This window comes from Mustela nivalis, assembly GCF_964662115.1.
Source record: "Mustela nivalis genome assembly, chromosome: 1".
Classification (NCBI taxonomy): domain Eukaryota; kingdom Metazoa; phylum Chordata; class Mammalia; order Carnivora; family Mustelidae; genus Mustela; species Mustela nivalis.
Window position 1 is genome coordinate 135,441,757 of NC_139020.1, and position 25,839 is coordinate 135,467,595.

A 25,839-nucleotide genomic window follows, 5' to 3' on the forward strand; every position below is an offset into this window, starting at 1 on the left:
TAGTTTTCTCAGATACATAGCTGTTTATATCACTGATAAACATGCGTCATTGGTAGAGAAGGTGGGGGTTAGTGAAATGCCATGAATTCAACAGCAGTCGCAACAGGGAGCTGGCGCTGCATCTACTCAAGCTTGATAGCCCCTTGTGTTCTCAAAGATTAGGGGCAGCCAGAGCCCTTGATCATCCTAAATCTTCCTGCGGATAAAATACCAACAATTCGTCTGGAAATACAGTGCCTTTCTTTTCCATTGACTATTGCCCTAGTGGACATATGGATATTTACATCATTAGGTATTCATCTTACTTGTTGATGCAGCACATGACGGCAGAGCCTAACAATGCGTTTGGTATTAAGATACCAAGAAAAGCCTGGATCCACTGTGAAACCATCTAATGTACATGGACAGACCAAACACTTTGAAGTCAGACTATGAAGCAAACTCACAGGAGGAAGACCATATTCGTTCACAAAGGGTGACCTAGGGCAAAGGGAGTTTCTTCCATCTCCCTCAAGAATCTCTCCATTCCTTGTCATGGGGTGTGGACTTTTCTGGTTTGAGTATGAAAGAAGAGCAAGACGTGTGTGTATACACACACACGTATATATGTATGTGTGTGTATATATACACATATATGTGTATATATGTATATGTGTTTAATATATGCATATGTATGTATACATATACATGTATATACATATATTCATATATATACACACATACATATCTCAGGTAGGCATGCTTACATACACATGTGTGTGTGTGTGTGTGTGTGTGTGTGTGTGTATAAAAGCTTTACTTTATATATACAGACACACATACATATCTCAGGTAGGCATCATAACATCATTTAGCCATTAACTTACACACTTAATAAATATTTATTAAACACTATCTATCAAGCACTGCTCTAATTACTTGATAAAACAGTGAATCATCATGCAAACAATCTTTGCCCCAATAGAGCTTACATTCTAATTGGCAGTGGACAACAAACCTAATAAATAAATAAATGGTGAAGTATACTAGGATGTAATTAGTTCTTAGGGGAAAAACCATCAGGTAAGGAGAGTAGGAATGATAGGGGTTGAAATCCTAAACACAGTGGTTGCATCATGCAGTGATAAAATTTGAATAAAGTTTGAAAAAAATGTAGAAATCTGAAGAAAGAGAATTCCAGGCAGAGAGAGAGTCCATGCAAAGAACTAGAGGTAGGAACAAGCCTGGTGTATTCAAGGTATAGTAAGGGCAGGGTTGGAACTAGGTTGAGATAAGTGAAGTACATGCCTCAGGAGAAAAATTTAAGGGAATACTAAAAACTCTTTGATCAAAATGAATAATATTTTCATGCAACATTTTTTAAAATTTAAAATGAATGCAAAGAAAATCCATGGTGGACAAAATATCAGAATTTTAAATCACACAAAATCCAGTCCTGTACTTATATAATTCTGCCTCCTTCAACTTTTTCCAGTAAAAATTTATCTACAAAGGCAGGTGACCTGCCTATGGGCCACATTTGGCCAATTTTATCTTTTTATTGTGTTTAGTATTTGTTCTGGTTGCTCAGATTTTTAGCAACCCTTCAAGATTTTACCTGAGTGCCTCCCTTGCCTTACCCTCGTCCCGGCTCTGCATAAGAGGCCAGTGCGGCTGTAGAGGGGCAAGTGAGGTGGTGATGGGAATGAAGAGGTCACATAGGCCCCTGAAGGTCACATCTCATAGGGCTGGATAGCCATTCTAACGATTCTGTCTTTAAATCTAGGGAAACATACCACACTGGAGGGTTTTAAACAGAAAAGCCATCTGGTCTGAACTTATATTTTTAAAATGTTGAGTAAAAGGAGTAGAAGCAGTAAGAATAATTAAACACATGTTCATAATAATCTAAATGAGAGATGATGGATGGTGGCTTGGACCAGCGAGGTAGCATGGAAACGGTGGAGAGTGATCAGATTCGAGATATACTTTGGAGGTAAAACCAACATAATTTGTGTAGTATTGAACATAAGGTGTGAGATAGTAAGAAAAGATAATTCCAGTATTTTTTCTAGATAAATCAGAAACATGAAGCCACCATTATCAGAGAAATGCTATCTATGAGGCAGGTTTAGGGAACAAGACATGGTCTATAGTTTTGAACATTTTAGATTTGCAGTGTCTACTAGCTAACCTAGTGAAGATACTAAGTAAGCCATTGATATTCAAATATGAAGTTGAGGAAGAGATTTCAGCTGAAGAAATAAATATGGATGCCATCTTGAAATCTATAGATATAACTTATTCCCCTCCTCCACCTCTACATACTAAAGTCATTCTTCTGTAAACTAGAATTCAGAAACTTTTTATAGAGAATATATCTCTTCATGAGATATACCTATGTTAGCACCTACTCTTTCAAGACTCTTCAGTAGCTTAGGAATTTTTTTTTTTTTTTAACAACAAAGAACCCCCTTGGTTTTTGTACCTTCAATGGAAATACCTTTGGTGGAATCTTTGTTTTCCACTGAGGTTTTAATTCTCAGCATTTCTTTTTCAATGTAAAGACTGACAATGTGTTTCAAGTTAGAGGAGGTGACATGGTAAAATTTTCATAATTGGATCCCACCACAAATCTCTCACTTTCCAAAATCTGCATTAAATTTTCTGCCAATGTGGAATGTGCTAAAGAACTACTCCTAGATGTAACTAAACATCTCCACAGGGTAAACAATGGGGGAAAAAAGTAGGAAACCTCTCCTTGAGTTATTGAAAATAAAGGTTTGTCATTTCATACCAGTCTCCAATAAACTGTAATAAATTTTTCAGTCAATCTTTTTTATGAATATAATATAAACATGGCCACTTATGCAGGTATGATTTTCAAAGTTGGGCATTAGGTTATACACTGTAGCTACTGTTTAAAAGTATGAAACTCATATGGCAGACTAAGATGACAAGTTCCTGCGGCAAACCTTTTGACTCGAGTCTCTGGGCTAAGAAGAGATGAACTATTTTGACCTACTCTTCATTACAAGATCCAGTCTGCTGACTGTTAATGAGGAGCCACAAGAGGGGGTGCAAATACTCTTGTTAATTGTCAAGCCTGCAAAATGACAAAGCATCTCTTGCCTGAAGTGATCAGCTCCTATCCTGGGAAGAGAGTCAAGACCACAGATTTCTCTCAAGACCACAGTTTGAGCTGTTAACTCAGCCTTTCAAAACCAAATCCCATTTGGGGCTCCTGGGTGGCTCAGTGGGTTAAGCCTCTGCCTTAGGCTCAGGTCGTGGTTTCAGGGTCCTGGGATCAAGCCCCACATTGAGCCCCACATCGGGCTCTCTGCTCAGCAGGGAGCCTGCTTCTCCCTCTCTGTCTACTTGTGATCTCTGTCTCTGTCAAATAAATAAATAAAAACTTAAAAAAAAATCCAATTTAGTGTTTATTTTTGGATTCTATAAAGTAATAAAATTTCTGTTTCTACATGGATCACTTTCTTGTTAATTGATGCCATTTGCCCTTGTTTTATTTTATCGATTAAAGTAAGAACTAATAATACCTAAATGTTGGTATCAAATGAAAATAGCAGTCTCTCCTTGTTGTCTTCTTTGACTCGAAAATAGGAATAAATCATCATCATAGGAAGTCCGGCCATAGAAGAAATTTCAGGCTTTTCTAGTTAACCTTTTTAAGGGGAAGGCAGAAATCCCAATCAAATCCACATTATTTTCTAATTTCATATTTCATTCAGTTTTCTTTATGTTTTGCACTCTAAATGTTAAAATATCCTTTATGCTTCTCTAAATTACTGTTTTGGATTTTATAAAGTAATAAAATATAACAAAATGCATCAAAGAGAGAAAGTATCTTTGTGGCATACACAAAGGATACATTAAATGTTTCTTTAATCATATATTTATTTTAAATACTTTATGAAATCAATAAATATTTTATCATGATAATGTTCTATCATTGCCCTAGTACTACTCTGAAAATGCTCCTGTTTTAAGAAATATGAGTTGACCTAGATAAGAAATAATTTTACTGCTTATAACATATATTACAGACACAGCTAAGAGTAATGCTGTCTTTGGTTAATTGATCTTAAAGCATTTACTTCTCAGTGTTTTTTAAAACATGAACATAGCTACTTAGTGTTGCTTAAAATAAGATGAAAATTAAAGATAAATATTCCCTAGCCCAAGCCAAAACATAAAACAAAACAAAACAAAACAAAAAACCCTAACTTAGGAAACCATTAAAAATCAACAAAATTAGACTTGCAAACATTCTACTAAAACATATGCTAAACTGTTTTTTTACAGAAGTACTGAATATTCATCGAATTATAATTCATATGATTTTAATTTCTACAATAACTGCATTAAGAATGGGAAAAAGTTGATATGAAAATAAGGAAACAATAGTTTATAAGCTACCCTTTTGAATTAGGAAGGCAAAAGCACAATAATAGTAACAATATAGCACAAATTATCAACCAAACCTTGAGAGCTATTTCAGGAGAATATTTCATATGAGAGAGCAGAGTTAAAGATAGGCATGACAACTCAATGAGACCCAAATGTAAATGATAAAACCGTCGACAAAAGCCTTGAAGGGAAACGCTTTCCCCATCGAGGGATGATTTGTACTGGCCTCCAGGTGTAATATCATGTGCACTGATGAGCTGATCAACAGAACAGAACTTCTACCCAGCTGTAATCAAGAGTGATTGATGGTTGGGACAAAAAAGTTGATTATCATGACAAGTTCGCTGATGCAGAGAAAATAAGCTCTGCTTGGGAAATGGATTAAAAAAACCTGTTAGGAGACTACCTTCTGCAACCTTATTTATAAAGGCATCTAAGAGAAGGTGTACGTTGTACAGACGGATCTGATATCCCCATAAACCTGATAAGAATAAATTTGCCATACCTCAGTCTCCACAGATTTCCTATGTAAGGAATTTAAAGGCTCACTTAGGCACACTAGAAAGGAAACCACGATAGCTCTATGTTACCTGTGCTATTCCTAAAAGTTATCTCTCTGCTTCTCAAAGTATTACTGAAAATCACACACAGACACAGAAAATTAAACTTTCATAGCACACCATGCCTCCATTTGCCCTCCCCGCTTCCCCCTCCCAAGGAATAAACTCCCCAAATGACTGCAACCTTTACCACTATCACATTCAATTAACATCAAAACATAGATTTGGACGGAGACAACAGATCCCAGAGGCAGTATTTTGCATTTAAAATGAGGTTTGGCAGGCTTGAAAAAGGTGAATCTGGGCCAGAATGTTGGGTGTACTACAGTGTTCTAAAACAGACTTAGATTATACAGAAATCTAGAGAGTCTGAAGGAATACATCCATTTTCTCAAGTTCTGGTTCCAATGTCATCTAAGAAATTCTAGCACCATAATCCCAATGCAGCGTGCAATTTATAGCATGCTTGGTACAATTTTCAATCTCCCTAAGCTGGCAGTAAAACCAAATAGCCACCCTTAAACTAGTCATCACAGAAAGTTTTAGTGTGGAGGTGGTAAAATGAATGGGTATGTTCATTTCATCTATAATCTCCTGGCCATGTGAACCCTTGAAAAAGGTACAATGATTCTGGTTTAATTAATGCAGACAATAGGACTCAACAAGAGATAGCACAGAGCAACAGAGCTGAGGAAGCCAGGACACAAAGGGCCACAAAATCCAAAATGACAGAAGAATAGACGCTAATAGGAATTAACTTTTTCTTAAATTCCTTTATTTCTCTGCCCAGGAACAAATTCCTCTACTGCCCTAGTTTACAGGGCCATGGCAAAACTGATGGTATTAAGTGCTGAATGAACCATAATGACATATAACAAAAAGGACAAGGGAGGGGCCCCTGGGTGGCACTGTCAGTTAAGCATAGGACTCTTGAGTTTAGCTCAGGTTGTGATCTCAGGGTCCTGAGATGGAGCCCTGCAATCTGGCTCCACACTCAGCGGGGAGTCTGTTTCTCCCTCTGCTCCTCTCTTCCGCACGCACCCCCCCACGATTATGCTATTTCTCTGTCTCTCTCTCAAATAAATAAATAAATCTTAAAAAGAAAAAAGAAATACACATCTTGCTTCACATTCTACTTTCTCCACTTTCTGTCCTTTCATGCTTTGCCCATGCTTAACACTCTTCTGAAAACTCTGCCTTCAGTAGGTGCTGTTGGATGAACAGAGCTCAACACAGATTCTCTCCTGCTTCCTTCAATATTTAGTATAGCCATACTGTTCTTTAAGTGATTCTCAATTTTGAAAGGTGTTTCTACACTCCAGCAATCTGTACTTCTAGCAATTTAGCAATGAGCGTATCCACCTTGATTAACTTCTGTATTGAGTGTAGAACTTAAGTGACTAGTGGTCTTAGCTGAGAATGGTCACTTGACGCCAGTGCAAACCTCAAGATAAATTTCTCTTAGGGCATGTCACCTGATATGGCAAATAGAAGCCTATGCTGGGAGTTAGGAGCCCTGTTCCCAGCCCTACCATCTGTTCCAACAGCTTAGACACCTTGGAAAAGTCAACTAATATTCTGACCTTCGTTTTTTCCAATTCTACAATCTCTAAAATGGAAAGAAGGACTTCTTAGACATCTTTAAGTCCCATACACGACTGTTCTCTGAGGTGCTCACAGTAGTTCATAGCAATACAAAGATCACTTTGATTCCCAGAAGTTATATAACACATCTACTCATAATATCTTAAATCAACTTCTCTTTCTAGAGAAAATGGTCAAATTTTCCATGCGTAGGAGAATCTGATAGAAGAGTGAATTTCATTATTTTGTTTCTCTTTGTTTATAAAGAAAAAAGCCCAGAGGAATATAGATTCTTTTATAAAGAGTTCTCTTTTCTCGGTCCCTTACCCTTCATCCCATCCATAGATGAAACTCTGGAATATCAAAGCCTGATTCAGAGAGTCCCGAAATATCACAGTGTTGAAGTTTTATTTTTAAAAGCCTGCCAAAGAAGCACGATGCTTAAATAGGTTCCTATCCTCCTGACTGGTTCGTTTTCTCCTGAAATCTCTAAGAGCCAGACCCAATATTTCCTGCCTAGTCCTTCAGTTCCAAGTTTTGTTTTCTGAGAATTCCTGACAGAGCTGTAGGCTCCGTTCAGGAAGCAGAAGGTAGTGAGGCTGAGTGATGAAATGGGGCCCAAATGCACACACAAAGTATAAGCCCTTCAAAAGGGACCTCTCAGGCCCTTGATTCAAAAGCAGCCAAACCTACAGTCCATTACCACACGCCCCAGAGCTAGCTCCCGACACAAGGGTGACATGACAGTGCAACTAAACCTCATTAGGCCCCAGACATGTCTCTTCATACACAAGCTGAATGGCCCTGTCATAGAAGTACTTTTGAAGAAGAAAAAGCACCCCATGGGAATGCCACAGTGCACAGGCCAAAGTTCTAAATAGCCCTGGGAGTCCTGAAGATGAACAGGAGACACTCTCTTAGGAAAGAGGTATTTGTTTCAAAGCTGCCTGAAATTTAATTTCTGACTGGATTCCTCAGAAAATCTTTTGGGACTTAGCAGCAGCAGCAACAGACTTAAAGAAACTTTGAGAGTTTCTAAGAAATGCAGCTTTGCTCAGGACAAGGTAACCCTGCAGTTTTTAAAAGGTAAAAGGTAAAGATACAGGAGTAGTGAGAACTTCAAATCAACCCACAAATACATTGAATACAGGCACTTCCAACAGGGTAGATCCCTGTAAGTACTTTTCTTAAGGATAGATATTTTCCAACTTCAGTATTTCTTAGAATTAATTTACATTCAGAGAGCAAAACAGTGATAACCACATTATTCATCCTGTAACATAAAAATGACCTTTCCATTTCATTGGCTATGCAGTTTATAATCCAATTGCCTGCATGTTCTGTTGTATAATCCTTACAACTGGCATAAGCAATGGCTATTCATTTTATTTTTAATTTTTTTTCAAGATTGTATTTATTTATTCATTTGAGAGAGAGAGCGAGAGATTGAGCACGAGCTGCGACGAACTGCAGAGGGAGAGGGCGTAGCAAACTTCCTGCTGAGCGGGGTGCCTGACGTGGGGACTCGATCCCGGGACCTGGAAATAAGGACCGAGGTGACAGCAGGCTCTCAACCTTCCGAGCTACCCAGGAGCCGCTGGCTATTCATTTTAAATAAGGTGATTACGGAACTTATAAATTCGACAAAGAGCCCCAGGACACAGGGCCAACTGAAAAAGGGGCAGATCTAAACAAGAGGTTGTCTAATTCCTGATCCAGTGCTCTTCCTGCCATTATACTTAGCTTCCCTGGATGTTGTTTTTGGGTTTGGGGTTAGATGCACATCCCCATGCATAGACTGATTGATTGATTAATTGATTTGTCAGAGAGAGAGCACGCACACAAGCAGGCAGAGTGGCAGGCAGAGGCAGAGAGAAAAGCAAGCTCCCCTCTGAGCAAGGAGCCCTTTGGATGCGGGGCTCGATCCCAGGACCCTGGGATCGTGACCGAGCAGAAGGCAGTAGCTTAACCCACTGAGCCACCCAGGTTCCCCCCGCATGCATAGATTTCTATTAACCCTTATCCTAGGATATGCAATAAAATGCTGAAATCTGAATGAGACAACGATATCTATGAACTCTCCTGGACATGTTTTGAGACAGCAGACACTGCCAGAAATAGGCAAGAAATATTTAGAAAATTTTAACTGAGGCCTTCAAAATGGAATTTATAATTTAGGACAAAATATGTGTGTGTGTGTGTGTGAGTGTGTGTGTGTGTGTGTGTGTGTTTTAAGTCATAGTAGAATAGTAGATGCAACAATTCCTTTTTAGCTTATAAAATTTAAGCATGCTTATAAAGGAAATTTGGAAAATAAAAGTAGAAAGAAGTAGGAAGAGTTCTTCAACTCCAGCACAACCACCATTGGTTTTTTTTCTCTCCCTGCATGCAGTATTTCCTTTAAATATCAACACCCCCAGAAGACTATAGATTTAAATATTTAAAAGATGTGTCTGAAGTCGTGGTATTACAAGAATTTAATTATCTAATTTAGTCATTTGGTAAGAAAAATGTTCCTTTTCGCAACTTCATCATTATACTGTTTCATTTGGTTACAGAAGTTAACACAGATATAAATTAAATTCAGACATATTGGTTAATTTTACTACATCCCAGGGTGCTAAAATATATAAAAACAACAGTAATTTCTATTTTATAATTCCACTGAAAAATGTATCAATTATCTCAGTGATAATCCCAAGGATCCCCTCTGGAGATCTGGGCGACAAGGATTGTGACCTTCTAATGAGGTAGTTTTCCCTTCTTCTTTACAAAACAGCATCTCATTGTAATTGATGCCTGATGGTCCTAAGTCATAAAGGATACATTGCTACTATATTATCACTCACTAGTTTGCATTTGTACTTAAATTTTTACCATGTTTATGATTCAATCATGTGACTGAATATGGGTGATGCCATTGGAAAGTACTCACAAGCACTGTCAGGCAAGGCCTAGCCCAGGCTCTAGAGGACTTTCCCCAGCATATAATACATCCAGTTAATTCTGCGAGGGAAGGAGCTCCCAGGCCTCCCTCGCCAGCAGCACATAGATCTCTAGCCACACCATTACTGTAGGATTGGCTGGAGCCTTTGAATGGACTGGCTACTCGGCCTAGACCAGGTGGGCAGGAAGAGTGACAAGAGTGTCCACAAGAGTGGACACTGACCTTGCTGGCCAGTGACCAGTGACTGGCTGGGTCGCCTTGTATGTCTCCTATATTCTCTGCTCCTCAGGTTCCATATGGGACATTAGAAACTTTTTCTTCTGTCTCTAACATATTATGAAATACTATTGTCAGTTAACCATACTGACTCTTAAATGCTACAACTTAATGATTCTTTGGTTTGGGGCCTGAGATCTTACTTTCCACTCTATAAATAGTCATCAAACAATCATTTGACATCTCACTTAATAACATTACATCCATGCTGGTACTACTATAAATTGTCTTTCAAAGATACACTTAATAACTTGCTCAGTTCAATGGTAAATTATGCTTATTTTAAGATGCTGATAAAATAACCGGACAAATTACAACCTTCTGGTCTTCAGTCGGGAACTTTTTGCATAACCCTTATGTGTGTTTCATGTAAATGTCGAGAAAATCTCTCTTTTTTTTTTTTTCCCAAAGAAAAAGCCTATATTAGGAGAAAACTATCTCAGTTAAGTGCATATAGTATAATATGCCATTTAAAAAGATTTCTGCAGGGCCAAAAATAGAAAACGTACTGTATATGTATTACATAACACCAAACTACACAGGTTATAATATGAAGGGTTAAAAAATATGTAAAACCATAGAGGAAAAGGAAATTGAATTTTCATGATGCAAAGATGAAAAGAACTACAAGTTATTATTTTCATTGGAAGGGGAAGAAGCTTTGAAATGTAAAAAAGGTTCATAAGGCAAAAATACTTTCCTATGTGATTGAGGATGCATCCAAGCACACAAGTGAATTACAGTGTTACTTTTCCAAAATAATTCTAGGTTTAAGAACGGAAACAGGAAGATAAGTTCCAGATTCACCTGGAAGAAGCAGATGCAGTTTTAGGGGGATTAAGAAGTCTTTTCTTGGGTTTAAAATGGTCAAATATGAGATATATCTATATGTATCTCTCTAGAAAATATTTGTATTTCCTCTTAATGTAGATTATTTTCTTCTATGTGAATGAATGGATGATAAATCCAACTGATCATGGCACTCAGTAGTAAATATTTTATAAAAGTAATATTTGTGGACATGGCCAGTCACTCATAAACGAATCCCATATTTCCAGAACATTAGTTCCCTTATTGACATAAGAATGCTACAGAGACATTTTTTAAGTCTCTAAAGGAATTTCTGCTCCTGTACTTCAGCTTTACAAAAATTATATTTTGTTTGTAAATCATAGGTAAAGGGTTGCCATGTCATTTATAAATTTAATACCACTGAGTTTTCACATTTTTAAAAACTGCAGTTTTAAAAATTAGCACTGCATAGTGAATTTTCATTTGAGATTCAAGATAAAAAACAAGCAACGAATTCAGACGTGTCCAGTTTATATAGAGCAATGAAGCTATCCTGGGTAATTATCTGATAAATCCAAGTGGTCATAAAATTCAGTTCAAATCTAAGCCAAACATCCAAATGAGTATCTGTAGCAGGCAGAATAATCATATTTAAGACCTAATCCCTGGAAACTATGAGTATGTTACATTATATGACAAAGGGGGATTCAGTTAGTAGATGGAATTAGGTTGCTAATTAGCTGATTTTAAAATAGAGAAGTTATCCTGAATCATCCAGATGAATTCGCTGTGATCACAAGGGTCCTGAAGTTTGGAATAGGGAGGCAGAAGAGTGAGCATCAGAGTCATTCAATGTGAGAAGGATTCAACTGGCCACTGCTTGCTCTAACAATGCAAGGGAGTCATGAGCAAAAGGGTAGCCTCTAGAAGCTAGATAAGAAAGGCAAGGAGCTGAATTCTTCCCTGGAGCCTCCAGAAGGAACACAAGCCTGCCAACAATGTGATTTTAGACCAGTGAAACCCATTTCTGACTTTTACCTCCAGAAAGATAAGATAATACATTTATGTTGTTTTCAACTACTAAGTTTGCCATGATTTATCATAGCAGTAATTGAAGATTAATGCGGTAACCATTATGACCCAGACCAATTAGTCTAAATTCTCCAAATACCTTGGCCAGTTTCCATGTACCACATGCCATACACACCTGAAAACACAATGTGAGAATGAGAATCAACTGTGCCCGATAAATACATACTGATTTCTATATCAACTTGAACTTCATTGGCAAAATAAATTGTTATTCTCTCTTATCAAGGAAATAAAACAAGATTACATTTTATAAAAGACGTAAATGTTCTGTATGTTATTGTTAATGCATAGCTGGTAATAATTCTGAAGACCTCTTAAGCATGACTTTGATATCCATCAACAGGATTAGAAACACTCAAAGAAAGAAAGAGAGAGAGAGAGAGAGACTATTTTCTTGAAGTGTTGAGTGACCCACAGCTGGAGATCACCAACCAAGGACCTAGCCTAGATGTGGCAGATGGTTTTCTTAGATTTAGTGTGAAACTGGGGGCAATGAGCTTGAGGTCTCTTTCTGATTCCCAGTTTACAGGATTTTCACTTAACACAGAGGAGAAAATATTGACAGTGAAATTGTTGGCAGGAGGAGATATTGAAATAACCCCTAGTAGATGTAAGGAGCTGACAGCATGGCTCCTGGGAGACTTTTGTTTATTATCTGATCAGTTCCAAAGTGAAATATCAGTAAGATTTAAGAAGGAAAGAAATCAAGAAAGATAGACTTAAAACAGCAATTACAGAACTATATGATTGTTTACTAAATGTTCAAAAATGATCAAAATTGCAAGTATTGAGTTCAGAACTCTTATGTACAGGTCAAGAGGACTTTTTTTTTTTTTACTGAAAGAGATTATTATATGACATTTATCAGTTGAAAAGATTTTTTCTTAATAAACTATGACAACTTTCTTAAAATCCAAATCAAATCAAAGCACTCGGTATTGAAAAACAAACAAAACAAAACAAAAACCAAAAACCTCTCTTTAAATAAAATGCTATATGTTCAGTGTATTCTCTTTTTAGATCAGCAAATACTGTCTAGGTGATATGCAGGCAATCTACTTTTTTTTAAGCCAACAGAAGAAATGTTATAAAACTACCTGATGATTGTACTAATAGGTATGGCTTTATAAGACTATAGCAATCCTTACACAAAATGAGATAGTCTCACAGAATGAATTTATTTGTTTATAAAAGACAGTTTATTTGTTACATCTCTTTTCTGTGCATGACTACCTCACATGCTTTCTTCATTACCAGAGCACCTAAAGGACCTGCTTGCCTAGAAAGATTAAATATTGGAGGGCCTAACAATCTCCAGCGTCCAGATCGCTCTGGTGGTCTTCTCCACATGGCACATCCACTTAGGGCAAGATAATGGCACCTCGGAGGTCGGGCAACTTTGATAGGATAGGGTCCTCTGTTTGCCTAGAATATCTATACTTCAGCAGTATTCTCTTCCTATTCCTTCCAAACCAACACTCTTTCTCTTTTCTGTACCTCTCAGGACCAACTCCACACCAAAGGAGGTTGGGGAAGGCAGGGAGTATTTTTCACATTGACCACAAGCCAAAATGAGCTTCACTGTGATGAATCCAGAGATTTTGTGATCCTTAGAAAGGTATGGAAGATATGAATGACTCTCTGCAAATGATTTGCCAAGCACTGGTCAGGTCCACAAATGTCTCCTCACTGTCATTTTCTCCACTTAAGATTTATTCATCAGGGGTTTGAGAGCTTGGAGATCTTTAAGACTCCCTATTAAACTGCCAATACTTCTAGGGTAATAACTCGAGAACTCTAACACAAACATCACTAAGGACACAAGGGCTGGTCTGGAATTGGGGATCACCAAGGCAGATTTTAAAAATTACAAAGCAAAATGTTGGCCTTGAAAGATAATTTGGGACTTATATTAGAGGCATAATTTATTAAAACAGTCTTGGTCCTAAATCTGACTATTCCCCAAAGGGAAAGTATATTACCTAAATTTAACATTATCAAAAGACCAAAAATATATATAGAGAGATATACCATTAAACTGCAAGTATAAAATACTGGTAACATATATGTTTCCATAGTAAACAACCAAAAATAATAAAATAAACTCCAAAATTAAAGAACATAAGGAGTTAAAATGTTATCTTCAAATTTTGACACTCTCAGTTATTGGAGAAAAATGTTTAAAAAATCTCTTCTGCAAGATTAAAACATCGTAATACATTTTTTTCCAGTGAATACTAAATGGTAAACTTACATCGGAATTAAATCTCAACTGGCAAATGTTGCATGATATGATTTGCTTTCTTCGATGAGGAAGAGGAACCCCAAATGTATGATTTATTACAGCTTTCTGAATCGGGTCCATCTGTAATGAGAAAGAAAATACAACAAATAGAAATAAAGCTTGTCAGTTCCATTGGAATGTTGCCTATTTCATTAAAGAGCCAATCTGTACAGCTTGAATCTACTGTTCACATTATGAAAAACATTTTTATTCTAGGAAACAGCATTTCTACTTTCTTGGAAAATAGACAATAAGCTCAAAGCTCAGTATGATAAGAAAATGATAAAAGTACCCATTAGAGTTTGCATATTAACAGTTTTTCTCATTTTTGATCAACAATTGTCTCAGTTTGATAATCCTAAAATATAATTAAAGGTTTATCAAAACTCAAATTATTGCAAATGCCAGCAATCTTACACAGAAGTGAGTCTATGCCACTGCCCTAAAATGGGCCTATAAGTAGACTTGGTCAGAGGAGTAGTTCTGAGAATAAATTATACACCATAATCCAACATTAACCTTATGCTACTTTTGGTTATCTTTTCTGTGGTAAGAATATAGTATACAAATCTTACTTTCTAAGAATTCAAATGCATGGAGCTATCTATTCATTCAAAAATCATTTATGACCATTTAATATAGCCTGCTCTCCTATGGACTTACTATTTGAGGTTCAGAGAGTCTGGACCAAACCAGTTTATCTTTCTCCATCCCATATTCCCAGGCTAGGTCAAGTGACACCAAAGACATAATGTCAGCAACTTGGCTCTGATAAAACTCACCAGCTTTGTACTACTGTCCACATCAGTGGTTCTCAACTGTTGGAGTCAGATAAAAATTTTTATCTGCTTCTTAATACTGGTGCAACGTCTTTGCTTATCTGTGTCTCCTAAGGTGGTGATGAGGTTCAAAAGTGATAATTCATAAATCTACCTAATCATGAAATCTACCTAGTGCTAAGCACATTATAGTGTAAATAAATGTTGGCTATTATATTTTCTCTCTCACAGCGCACATGAAGATCAGAGCCTCACACTCCTATAATCATTGTTGGCACACGACTAATTTCTCGCATGGCCAAGAAACATTTAAAATAAATCAAACATTACACATATGGCCATGACTTCTGTTGGATGCCTGCAAAGTTCAGAACTTCAACTCTCATCAGACCTGAAGTTCTTCCGAGAGTTCTCAAAATGGGTTTGGATAGCTCAGAAATAATACGACACTCAAAAAAAAAAAAAAAAAGGCCAAGAATGTGTCTGTGAAATGATTCTCTAATATTCAGCCTCTCTGATACATTGTACTTTATTAATTACCCTAAACAAGTCATTGATAAATTCCATCTCTTTTGTATTTCAAATTATCAGAACCAGTTCATTGATAGGTTGTCTTCATAGTAAGTAGAAGGAAGCTTCTGTCTACAAAGTCACAATTTCTATTAGGTTGTCTAGGCACTCCTAATGCACAATAAAAATAATGCACTTAGCATTTATTAAAAGTGTCTTCTATGTGCTAAGCACTAGGCTAGGTGGTTTATATATTAAACAGTTACAATGATCAAGAAGAACTCATGGGTGTAATCATTTTTACCTTCCATCATCACGTGACATTTTTTATTTGATGTTAATCCTTTCCCTAATTCTGGAGGAAACTCAGCTATCCCTTATTTTTCTGGTCACTTCCAAGTATTAGTAAATACTAAGAACCCCTCTCTCCTTACTAGTGAATTTTATCATACTTTAAAAAATCATATCATACTTTTTAAAACTAGTTAGGTATAATTTATATGTAATAAAATATAGCAATGTTAGGTATAGAATTTGATGAGCTTTGGCAAATACACACAGTAGTAATATTACACAAACATTTCCATCACCTGGGAAGGTTTCCTACTGTCCCTCTCAACACCTGACTCCCACACCCCACTTCTGAAATCACTGGTCTGCTTTCTGTCACTATTTTTTTGCCCTTTCTTCAAGATCATATAAAGGAATCATGGAGCATGTGTGGTTTTTTGTGCCTGACATTTTTATTTAGAATAATTCTTTTAAGATTCATCCATGCTGGGACGCCTGGGTGGCTCAGTTGGTTAAGCGGCTGCCTTCGGCTCAGGTCATGATCCCAGCGTCCTGGGATCGAGTCCCACATTGGGCTCCTTGCTTGGCGGGGAGCCTGTTTCTCCCTCTGCCTCTGCTGCCACTCTGCCTGCCTGTGCTCGCTCGCTCTCTCTGGCAAATAAATAAATAAAGTCTTAAAAAAAAAAAAAGATTCATCCATGCTGTTGCATGAATCAGTAACTTATTCCTTTTTATTGCTCAGTAGTATTTCTTTGTACAGATAAATGACAATGTGTTTATCCATTTGTCAGGGGATGAATATGTGAATTGCCTCCAGTAAATTGTATTACCTTTTCAAGTCTTAACACACAGTCTAAAGCTCATTCCTAAATTCAGTTTGGCATCTTAATTCAGACATTAAAAACTAACTTAAAATTACATTCTCCCTCTTAGACTAGACCTACTGTCAGTAGTATGAATAATAGTATGAAAAGTCACAGGCCATAGTATACAGTTCTTTTCTCTTTATATATTTTTCTTTCAAGTCCCTTACCTCTACCCCAGCTAATCTTCCAAACCTGCCTCAATCCCATCTCACCCCCATTTCCTTAGAGCCCAGTGGAAGATGCAGAGGCTGGAGAAAGCCAGGAGTGACTCTGGGATACTCCAATAGCCTTCCTTTTGCTTCCCCGGATCACTTTTGTAACTTTTTTAAAGACGCCATCACAATGCTGCTTGGACAACAATCACAGGGAACACTAGGGAATAATTTGCCTTTTAGCCAGAAGCTAAAGAAGTATTAAAAGCAGAAAGAGGTCACGGACTCAGAGATAGTTGCTTCATCATATGCTACTGCATCTGCTCGGTGCATAAATGGGAACCATTTCTATTTGGGGATAAGGTGAATTATGTCTATAACCCATTTAGGAATGGGTTATTATAAGAAATCCTCTTATAATGATACTATAAAATAAGAATAAATTATGCATTTATATTAAAGATGTTCTCTGAAAATGAATAGTACTGAATTTTTATCATATATTAGTGAGCAGCATATTATTTTGGTCTTTCAGGAACACTGGGAAAGCAGTCACCATATTCAATCCAGATTTGTGTAGGAGGTGTTTTGGAACTAGACACTTAATGCAAATGTGGCATATTCTCTAGATTTAATTCTTTTATTTGCATTGAATGATGCTCGGATCACTGTGAGTACAAAAATCAAATTTCAAGATGCAAAGTAGTGTATTTTTCTTCAGAGACAATTTTATTCCCCAGTATACTTAAAAAAAAAAAACACCCACTTAACTGAATTATATTTCGAAGATGGATTTAACAAACTATAGTTACACCAACAAAAGTAATTCTCTTTATCATTTTAGAAATCCAGTACAATGAAATGGTAAGTTTAATACCTTTATTGATGAGCATGAATCATATTCACCTTTCTAATATCTACATCTCCAAGTATAAGTAAAACCATTTACAACAAAGAATCATGAAAGGACAAAATCTCAATAATAACCACTTCTATTGTTACATAGTTAATTAAATAATATCACATGGTATGTAACTAAAAGTAGCACCTATTATCAATCAAGGGGACACACACGCACACCAATACACAGACACACATACATAGCCACTTTGAATTTTGTCAAAACATATCATTTTTTGCCATTATAATCAAAAATTTTGTTTGAAAATAAAGTCATATGTGTTGGTTTTACCCACAATAGGTATGCGCTGCCAAAACAATGATACTTTATTGTGTGTATGCATATTATCATTAGGAGTTTTTCCACACAGTCAGTCTCAAGTGATGCCAATGGGTGTAGGTAGGAAAAAGTGTTCTTGGGTCAAAAAAATTGCAGGAAACCTGGATAGTACAGCCTAGACATTCACAGCACACAATAAAATATTAAATTCTCTGAGATGACCTGTTATAAAAAACATCTGTTTTGAATAAATAATTTCTAAAATAATATAACCAAAACTGATTTTCTTTGTTTTTAAATTTAGCATCCTTGTTCAATGCATACAGTTTGGAAAATAATGATCCAGTAATATAGACCAATACAAGAATATGAATGAAATGTAAAGCCTTGAAAAGAAAGCAAAGACGCCAAACTAAAAGTGTAACACAGAGAAATCAGATCCATAAAAGCTTCGATACATTCCGCTTAACTCAGGCAGCCTAGAATTAACTAAATTAAATGGTAAAATCTTCCTGTTATTGTAATACATATTTATCTAATTTCTGAAGTGGGGTATTCTAAATATATTATCCAGCCCCCCAAACAAACAAAAGTAAGAATGATACACTACCTATTGATATGCTGATCCAAACTCTAGTCTAAAATTCAATTTCAAACTCAGCCTATGGCCTTATTTAAAGCCAAATGAATATGTTTTTCTTCATTTCAAGCTTAAGCATCTTTGCATTTCTATCTCAGGTCTTGCTTTTCCTTCACATCTCCTCTGGGCATTCTGCTAAATTGATTTGTAAATGAGTAGACAAGGGACAGCTACAGCTCAAGAGTCCCTTCTCTAGGACGCCCATTGTATTTTCTGAAGATAGAGGTTAGCCCTGAGTTTACCTTTCCTGATCTATGAGACTTTCTCTTTTTCTGTTCCTCTTATTATTGTGTCTTTCAATTTTAAAATCAAAGAATAAAAACTGAAATGCCAGGAAGTTTAGAAGTTCAGAAATATAAAGGTTGTCTCTTCCAGGTGGTATTTCTATGTAACAATGGTCAGTAACGATAACTATAAAGGTTACACTCACAGGAATTTACTGATTGTTTTTATGGTTATCATCGTCATTTCCATCCTATCAGCTTACTGAGATACTCTCACTGCCCCTCGCCTACTATCACACACTACTACGTGGCAGAGCCAGCTAAGATGCACAACCGCCCAGTCTGCCCCCGTCTCCCTCAGGTACCACCATCAAGCTTTGTGATACCCATTGTCCTGGACATTTGTGACTCTAGTATTAGGTGACACTGGGTTGAGGCCCTGGTGGCTTTACTATACCAACTATGAGTTAGAAAAATCTGAGTTTATATTACATTCACACATTAGAACACACTAATAAAAAATCCTAATTATCCCAAGCCTACAACAAATTTGTTCATTTGAAACATATGCAATGTTGATCTTTTTCTTTAACTTTTAAGTGGACAAATAACTTATATTAAAAAGTGTATACTTCTTAAGTGCATAATTAGTTGACTTTTTACACCTGTGCATAATTCCATGGTATCATCATCCCAATAAACACATAGAACATGTTCAGCAATCTAGAAGGTTCCAAGAATGGAGGCACAAATTTGGGAGTCCCCAAGCCACCTGCACTTCTGACTATATGGCTGTAAATTTGGGGGTTACCATGACTCCTACATGTTTGATAACTTGCTAAAATGATTAATAGGACTCAAGAAAACACTATACCTATGGTTAAAGGTTCTATTATAAAGGATATAAATCAGGACCAACCAAACGGAGAGTCCCAGAGGGTGAGATCTGGTAGAACACTGAAAATGGAGCTTCCATGTCCCCTTCCCAAGAAATTAGGATGCGTCATTCCCCTTCCCAAAACCTCATAGCTAAGAAATCTGCCCCAAACCTTGCTCTCTGGAATTTTCATTGGGGTTTCATTACATATGCATGACTGACTGAAATACTGGCAAAGTGAATTAACTCAATCTCTAGCCCCTTTCCCCTTCTTGGAGGTCCAGACTAATATTACCTGCTCAAAGCCCAATCTTCTAATCATGGTTAGTCTTCCTGGTGACTGACCTCCATCCCAAGTCATCTCATTAGCATAAACTCAGGTGTGATCCAAGGTGGGCATGATTCACAAAGCCTCTCATCACTCAGGAAATTCCAAGATGTTAGAGGTTACATAAAATTTAAAAACTGAGGACAAAGATAGCCAAATTCTTTATTACACAACCATTGTATATCTTTATATTTTTGAATGCATATCTTTGCACAGTTGTAAGCATAATAAGCATAATATAGTATATTTTCTCTTTTTTTATTTAACAATGTATCATAAGAATACTTACATTTAAATGTCAGTTTTCATATTTAGCAATTAAATGGTGGCATAATATTTCATTAAATAATTGTACTATAATTTACTTAGTTTATTCTCTGTTGTTGGATATTAAGGTGGTCACAGTTTTAAATAGCCCTGCCCAGATCATCTACATGGGTGCAACTTTTATTAAGAACCAGAGTATCTTAGAACTGGAAAGAATCTGAGTGATTAGATTTTGCCTTCTGATTCTATTGACAAGCCCACTAAAGCCCAGAGATATTTCTACCAGGACTAGAAAAGGCACAACAATCCAATTCTCCACATCCCAGTTTTAGGTTCTTGTAGCTATAATATATGACAGCAAGTCTAATCCTTCTTCTTTCCCTCCAAGTAGGAAGTAACAAATGGTTAAAATGTACTCTAAATTGTTGCTGCTCTTATTTGCTGTTTTCAAATCTTTCTAAGCTTCTATGTCATTACCTTTAAGTGGAGTGATAATCATGCTGCGTTATTATGTACAATGAATTATGTATACAGAGTCCAGCATTGTGTCTGTAACATAGAAAGCACTAGATAAAGGTAAGTATTTCTTCCATTATTATTTTATAGCAGTGATAGTAAATACCACATTCCTTTCCAGAAGCAGAAAACTGAAGAAAAAAAAAAGAGTAGAAAGATGCCTTAAGATGTCCAAGTGATTGGAGTTCTTTGGTTGGTAATCAGCTCACTTTAGGGTACAGGTTTAAAAGGCGCCTCCTCCTACTTCCCCGGCATCTTGTCCCCCCAAAACAGACACATAGACCAGTGGAACAGAGCAGAGAGCCCAGATATGGACCCTCAACTCTATGGTCAAATAATCTTTGACAAAACGGGAAAAAATATACAGTGGAAAAAAGACAGTCTCTTCAATAAATGGTGCTGGGAAAACTGGACAGCTATATGTAGAATGAAACTCGACCATTCCCTTACACTGTACACAAAGATAAACTCAAAATGGATAAAAGACATGAGACAGGAATCCATCAGAATCCTAGAGGAGAACATAGGCAGTAATCTCTTCGATATCAGCCACAGCAACTTCTTTCAAGATATGTCTCCAAAGGCAAATGAAACAAAAGCGAAAATAAACTTTTGGGACTTCATCAAAATCATAAGCTTCTGCACAGCAAAGGAAACAGTCAAGAAAACAAAGAGGCAACCCATGGAATGGGAGAAGATATTTGCAAATGACAGTACAGACAAAAGGTTTATATCCAGCATCTATAAAGAACTCCTCAAACTCAACACACACAAAACAGACAATCATATCAAAAAATGGGCAGAAGATATGAACAGACACTTCTCCAATGAAGACATACAAATGGCTATCAGACACATGAAAAAATGTTCATCATCACTAGCCCTCAGGGAGATTCAAATTAAAATCACATTGAGATACCACCTTACACCAGTTAGAATGGCCAAAATTAACAAAACAGGAAACAGCATGTGTTGGAGGGGATGTGGAGAAAGGGGAACCCTCTTCCACTGTTGGTAGGAATGCAAGTTGGTGCAGCCACTTTGGAGAACAGTGTGGAGATTCCTCAAGAAATTAAAAATAGAACTTCCCTATGACCCTGCCATTGCACTCCTGGGTATTTACCCCAAAGATACAGATGTCATGAAAAGTGGGGCCATCTGTACCCCAATGTTTATAGCAGCAATGGCCACGGTCACCAAACTGTGGAAAGAACCGAGATGCCCTTCGACGGACCGAATGGATAAGGAAGATGTGGTCCATATACACTATGGAGTATTATGCCTCGATCAGAAAGACGAATACCCAACTTTTGTAGCAACATGGACGGGACTGGAAGAGATTATGCTGAGTGAAATAAGTCAAGCAGAGAGAGTCAATTATCATATGGTTTCACTTATTTGTGGAGCATAACAAATAGCATGGAGGACATGGGTAGTTAGAGAGGAGAAGGGAGTTGGGGGAAATTGGAAGGGGAGGTGAATCATGAGAGACTATGGACTCTAAAAAACAATCTGAGGGTTTTGAAGGGGCGGGGGATGGGAGGTTGGGGTACCACGTGGTAGGTATTAAAGAGGGCACGGATTGCATGGAGCACTGGGTGTGGTGCAAAAATAATGAATACTGTTATGCTGAAAATAAATAAAAAATAAATTAAAAAAAAAAAAGATGTCCAAGTGATCCAAAACCATTCAAGAAAAAATAAACTTAACTGTGATAAAATTTATATTTGAAAATAAAACAATAGCTAATTTTATTTGTCTGTCTGTTTGTTTGTTTGTTTATTTTTAAGAGAAGGAAAGGGAGCAGGGGAGAGGGACAGAAGGAGAGAGAGAATCTTAAACAAGCTCCACACCCAGCACAGAGCCTGATGTGGGACTTGATCTCACAACACTGAGATTATCACCTGAATGGAAATCAAGAGTCAGATGCTTAACCGGCTAAGGCACCCAGGCACCCCAACAACAGCTAATTTTAAAGGAACACTTACATGTGTGAGGCACTGTCAAAAAAACCTGTCTGTCTCATTAGGTCTTCACAGTAAACCCACAAGGAAGCTACTTCTGTTTTTCTCCTTTTAAAAGATTATTTTTTATAACAATTTTACATTCACAGCAAAATTAAGCAGAAGGAACAGCAGTAGATACTCTTTTTGCTATTATTTTATGTATGCAAATGTTTAGGTATGAGACATGAAGTTAATTGGGTTAGGGTTCCACAGCTAGGCAGTTCTACGGCTGTGGTCCGAATTCAGATAGTCTCACACTATCATTTTCATAGTTCTAAACACTGTGCTAGATTTTCTTTCATCAGTAAACTAAAAAATATACCTTTGCACACACACACACACAAAGATGGTAATGGGGGGGCGAGAAAATGTCCGCAACATCCCTATTGATCAAAGATTATGTACTTGGCTACACAGAGGAGATCTAGAAATCACTATGATTTCTAAAAGATAACATATCAAAGCCAAAATGTTCAAGGCATATTAAAAGGCAATGTGCACAGAAGAATATCTGAATGGTCAATAAAATATAAACCATATTGGTTATTCTGGAAGTAAAGTTTAAAATAACAAAGAGAGCAAAAATAGTCTAACAGTATTTTGTATTGACAAGGATTTGGGAAAAGTGCTTAAAAACTTGGCATCATCTAGTAAAACTGAAAATGAACAGAATATAAGATCTAAACATTCATCTTCTGTGGAAACTCTGGCTTATGAGCACCACAAGATTATTACCCAGAAGTTCCCTGCAGTTTTGTTTGTATCAGTAAAAACTTTAAAACAACCTAAATAGCCAATGGTAAATAGCCAAAGAGCTATAAAATGGAACATCATATAGATGTTATAAGGAATCCGTTAAATATTTCTTCATCAGTAATGACAGTTAAAATAAAATGCATCAGAATAACTACAATATGACATTAGACACTAAAAAAAAAATCACACATACATAGTCAATAGATAAAGTAAGAAGAAATGATTAAGGGAGCACCATTTTATATCTCCTAAAGAAATAATGCGTCTAGGAAGGGGCCATCAATTATAGCTACTGAACAAAAAGGGACCAGTGGACAGCAGACATCTCTTGAAGAAGTACAAAACCATCTGTGAGGAAGTCATGCTCAAAGTAACAAACCTTCATTTCATCAAATTCATTACCTCTAGATGTAATTACCCATTCTTAGGAAATAGGGATAGAAGAATATGGTAAATGCCTCCCCATGCATAGAAAAAGGCAAATCCTCATTCACTATTGGTGAGAATGTAAATAGGTGTGGCCACTGTGGAAAACATTATGGAGGTTCCTCAAGAAATTAAAAATAGAAATACCACATGATCCAATAATTCCACTATTGGCTATTTACCCAAAGAAAATGAAAACAATAATTTGAAAAGATATATGCACTCCTATGGTTATTTTAGCATTATTTATAATAGCCAACATATGGAAGCAACCTCAGTGGCCATCAATAGACAAATGGATAAGGAAGATGTGGTATGTATACACATACACACACACATATAAATATAATGGAATATTACTCAGCCATAAAGAAGAATGAAATCTTGCCATTTGCAACAATATTGATGGACCTGGAGGGTGTTACGATAAGAAAAGTAAGTCAGAGAAAGACAAATACCATATAATTTCACATAAATGTGAAATCTAAAAAACAAACCAAAAAAAGTGAACAAACAAATAAATAAACAAAAGTGGAGACAGATTCATAAATGCAGAGAACAAACTGGTGGTTGCCAGAGGGGAGGGGAGTGGAGGGCCAGGCAAAATAGTTGGAGGATATTAAGAGGTATAAACTTCCACGTATAAAATAAATAAGTCATGGGGATAGAAAGTACAGCATGCAGAAGTAGGGTTGTATTAATGCTGTATAGTAACAGATGGTTGCTACACCCCAGGAGCTAAGCACTGCCTAATGTATATAGTTGTTGAATCATTGTGTTGTACACCTGAAACTAATATAATAATATATGTTAACTAGACTTCAATTTTAAAAAGTTTCCACATTAATAAAGTCAATAAATTCCAAACTGTAGGGAACAACAGAACACATGTCAGGCATTTTAAAACAAATAAGTAGCTAGAATATAATGGGAAGAAGACCTATAACTTGAAGGACACTTAAGAGACATAGTGATCAAATCCAAACAATGGGGCTTACGTGGATCCTGATTCCAACAAACAGTATAATAAATATTAGAAGACAACCAGGGGGAAATAAAATTGGATATTTATCATATGGAATTATTTTTTATTTTCAGTTGTGATAATGAGAGCATAGCTGTGTGTTAAAAAAAAGTCACTATTATTTATGCACTGAGAAAATATTATGGTTCTGATTTGCTTCAAAATAATTAAGGATATTTGAGAGCTAAGTGAGTGAGTGAGGATATTGATGAAGGTTGGTCGTGAAGGTAAGTGCTGGCTATGTGAGTTTTCATTTCATTATTTCATTTTGTAAATGCTTAAAATACTCCATAAGACAAAATTAACATTAATCTCACACACACACACACACACATGCACTCACAGTCTATAAATGGTTTGTGTATGTGTTTATGTGTATCTAAGAATATGTGAACCAAAGTGGAAGGAAGGATGCATACCAAGCTCACAACAGTTGTCTTCTGGGGATCTTAGGATATGACTGGGACAATGGCTATAGAGGACGACAGTTATATTCCTAACATTACATTTCTTTTTTTTTTTTTTTTTTAATTTATTTTTTTTATCTTTTTTTTTTAATTTTATTTATTTATTTGACAGAGAGAGATCACAAGTAGATGGAGAGGCAGGCAGAGAGAGAGAGAGGAGGAAGCAGGCTCCCTGCTGAGCAGAGAGCCCGATGCGGGACTCGATCCCAGGACCCTGAGATCATGACCTGAGCCGAAGGCAGTGGCTTAACCCACTGAGCCACCCAGGCGCCCCTAACATTACATTTCTTCTCAGTTTGGAACTAGAAGAAAAACCAATAAAATATTAACAATTGTAAAATTCTGGGTTAATTTGGGTTCTGTTATAATACTTATCATAATTTTCATTTATGTTAAAAGATCAAAAAGTAAAAAATCATGTGTGAATCCCTCAGTAGATTGTACACAGGTGAAAAAAAGTTGAGGGATGAATGTCTTTACACTTCTTTCTTTGACATTTGGGCTCGTAGGGAATTTAACAGAAGTACCAATCACCCAAGATCCATACACAACTCTGAGTGGGGTATATGAGGGCCGATACGCATCAAA

General features: G+C 36.6%; 1 protein-coding gene across 3 annotated transcripts in view; it reads right to left on the reverse strand.

The window, feature by feature from the left end:
- Nucleotides 1-25,839, reverse strand: part of ZNF385D (zinc finger protein 385D) — a 940,931-nt gene that overhangs the window by 107,348 nt on the left and 807,744 nt on the right. For all 3 annotated transcript variants that reach the window (XM_082729121.1, XM_082729123.1, XM_082729122.1), the window contains one exon: nucleotides 13,913-14,023. In XM_082729121.1, the coding sequence (XP_082585247.1) occupies nucleotides 13,913-14,023 (111 nt within the window). The remainder of the gene's footprint in view (nucleotides 1-13,912; nucleotides 14,024-25,839) is intronic.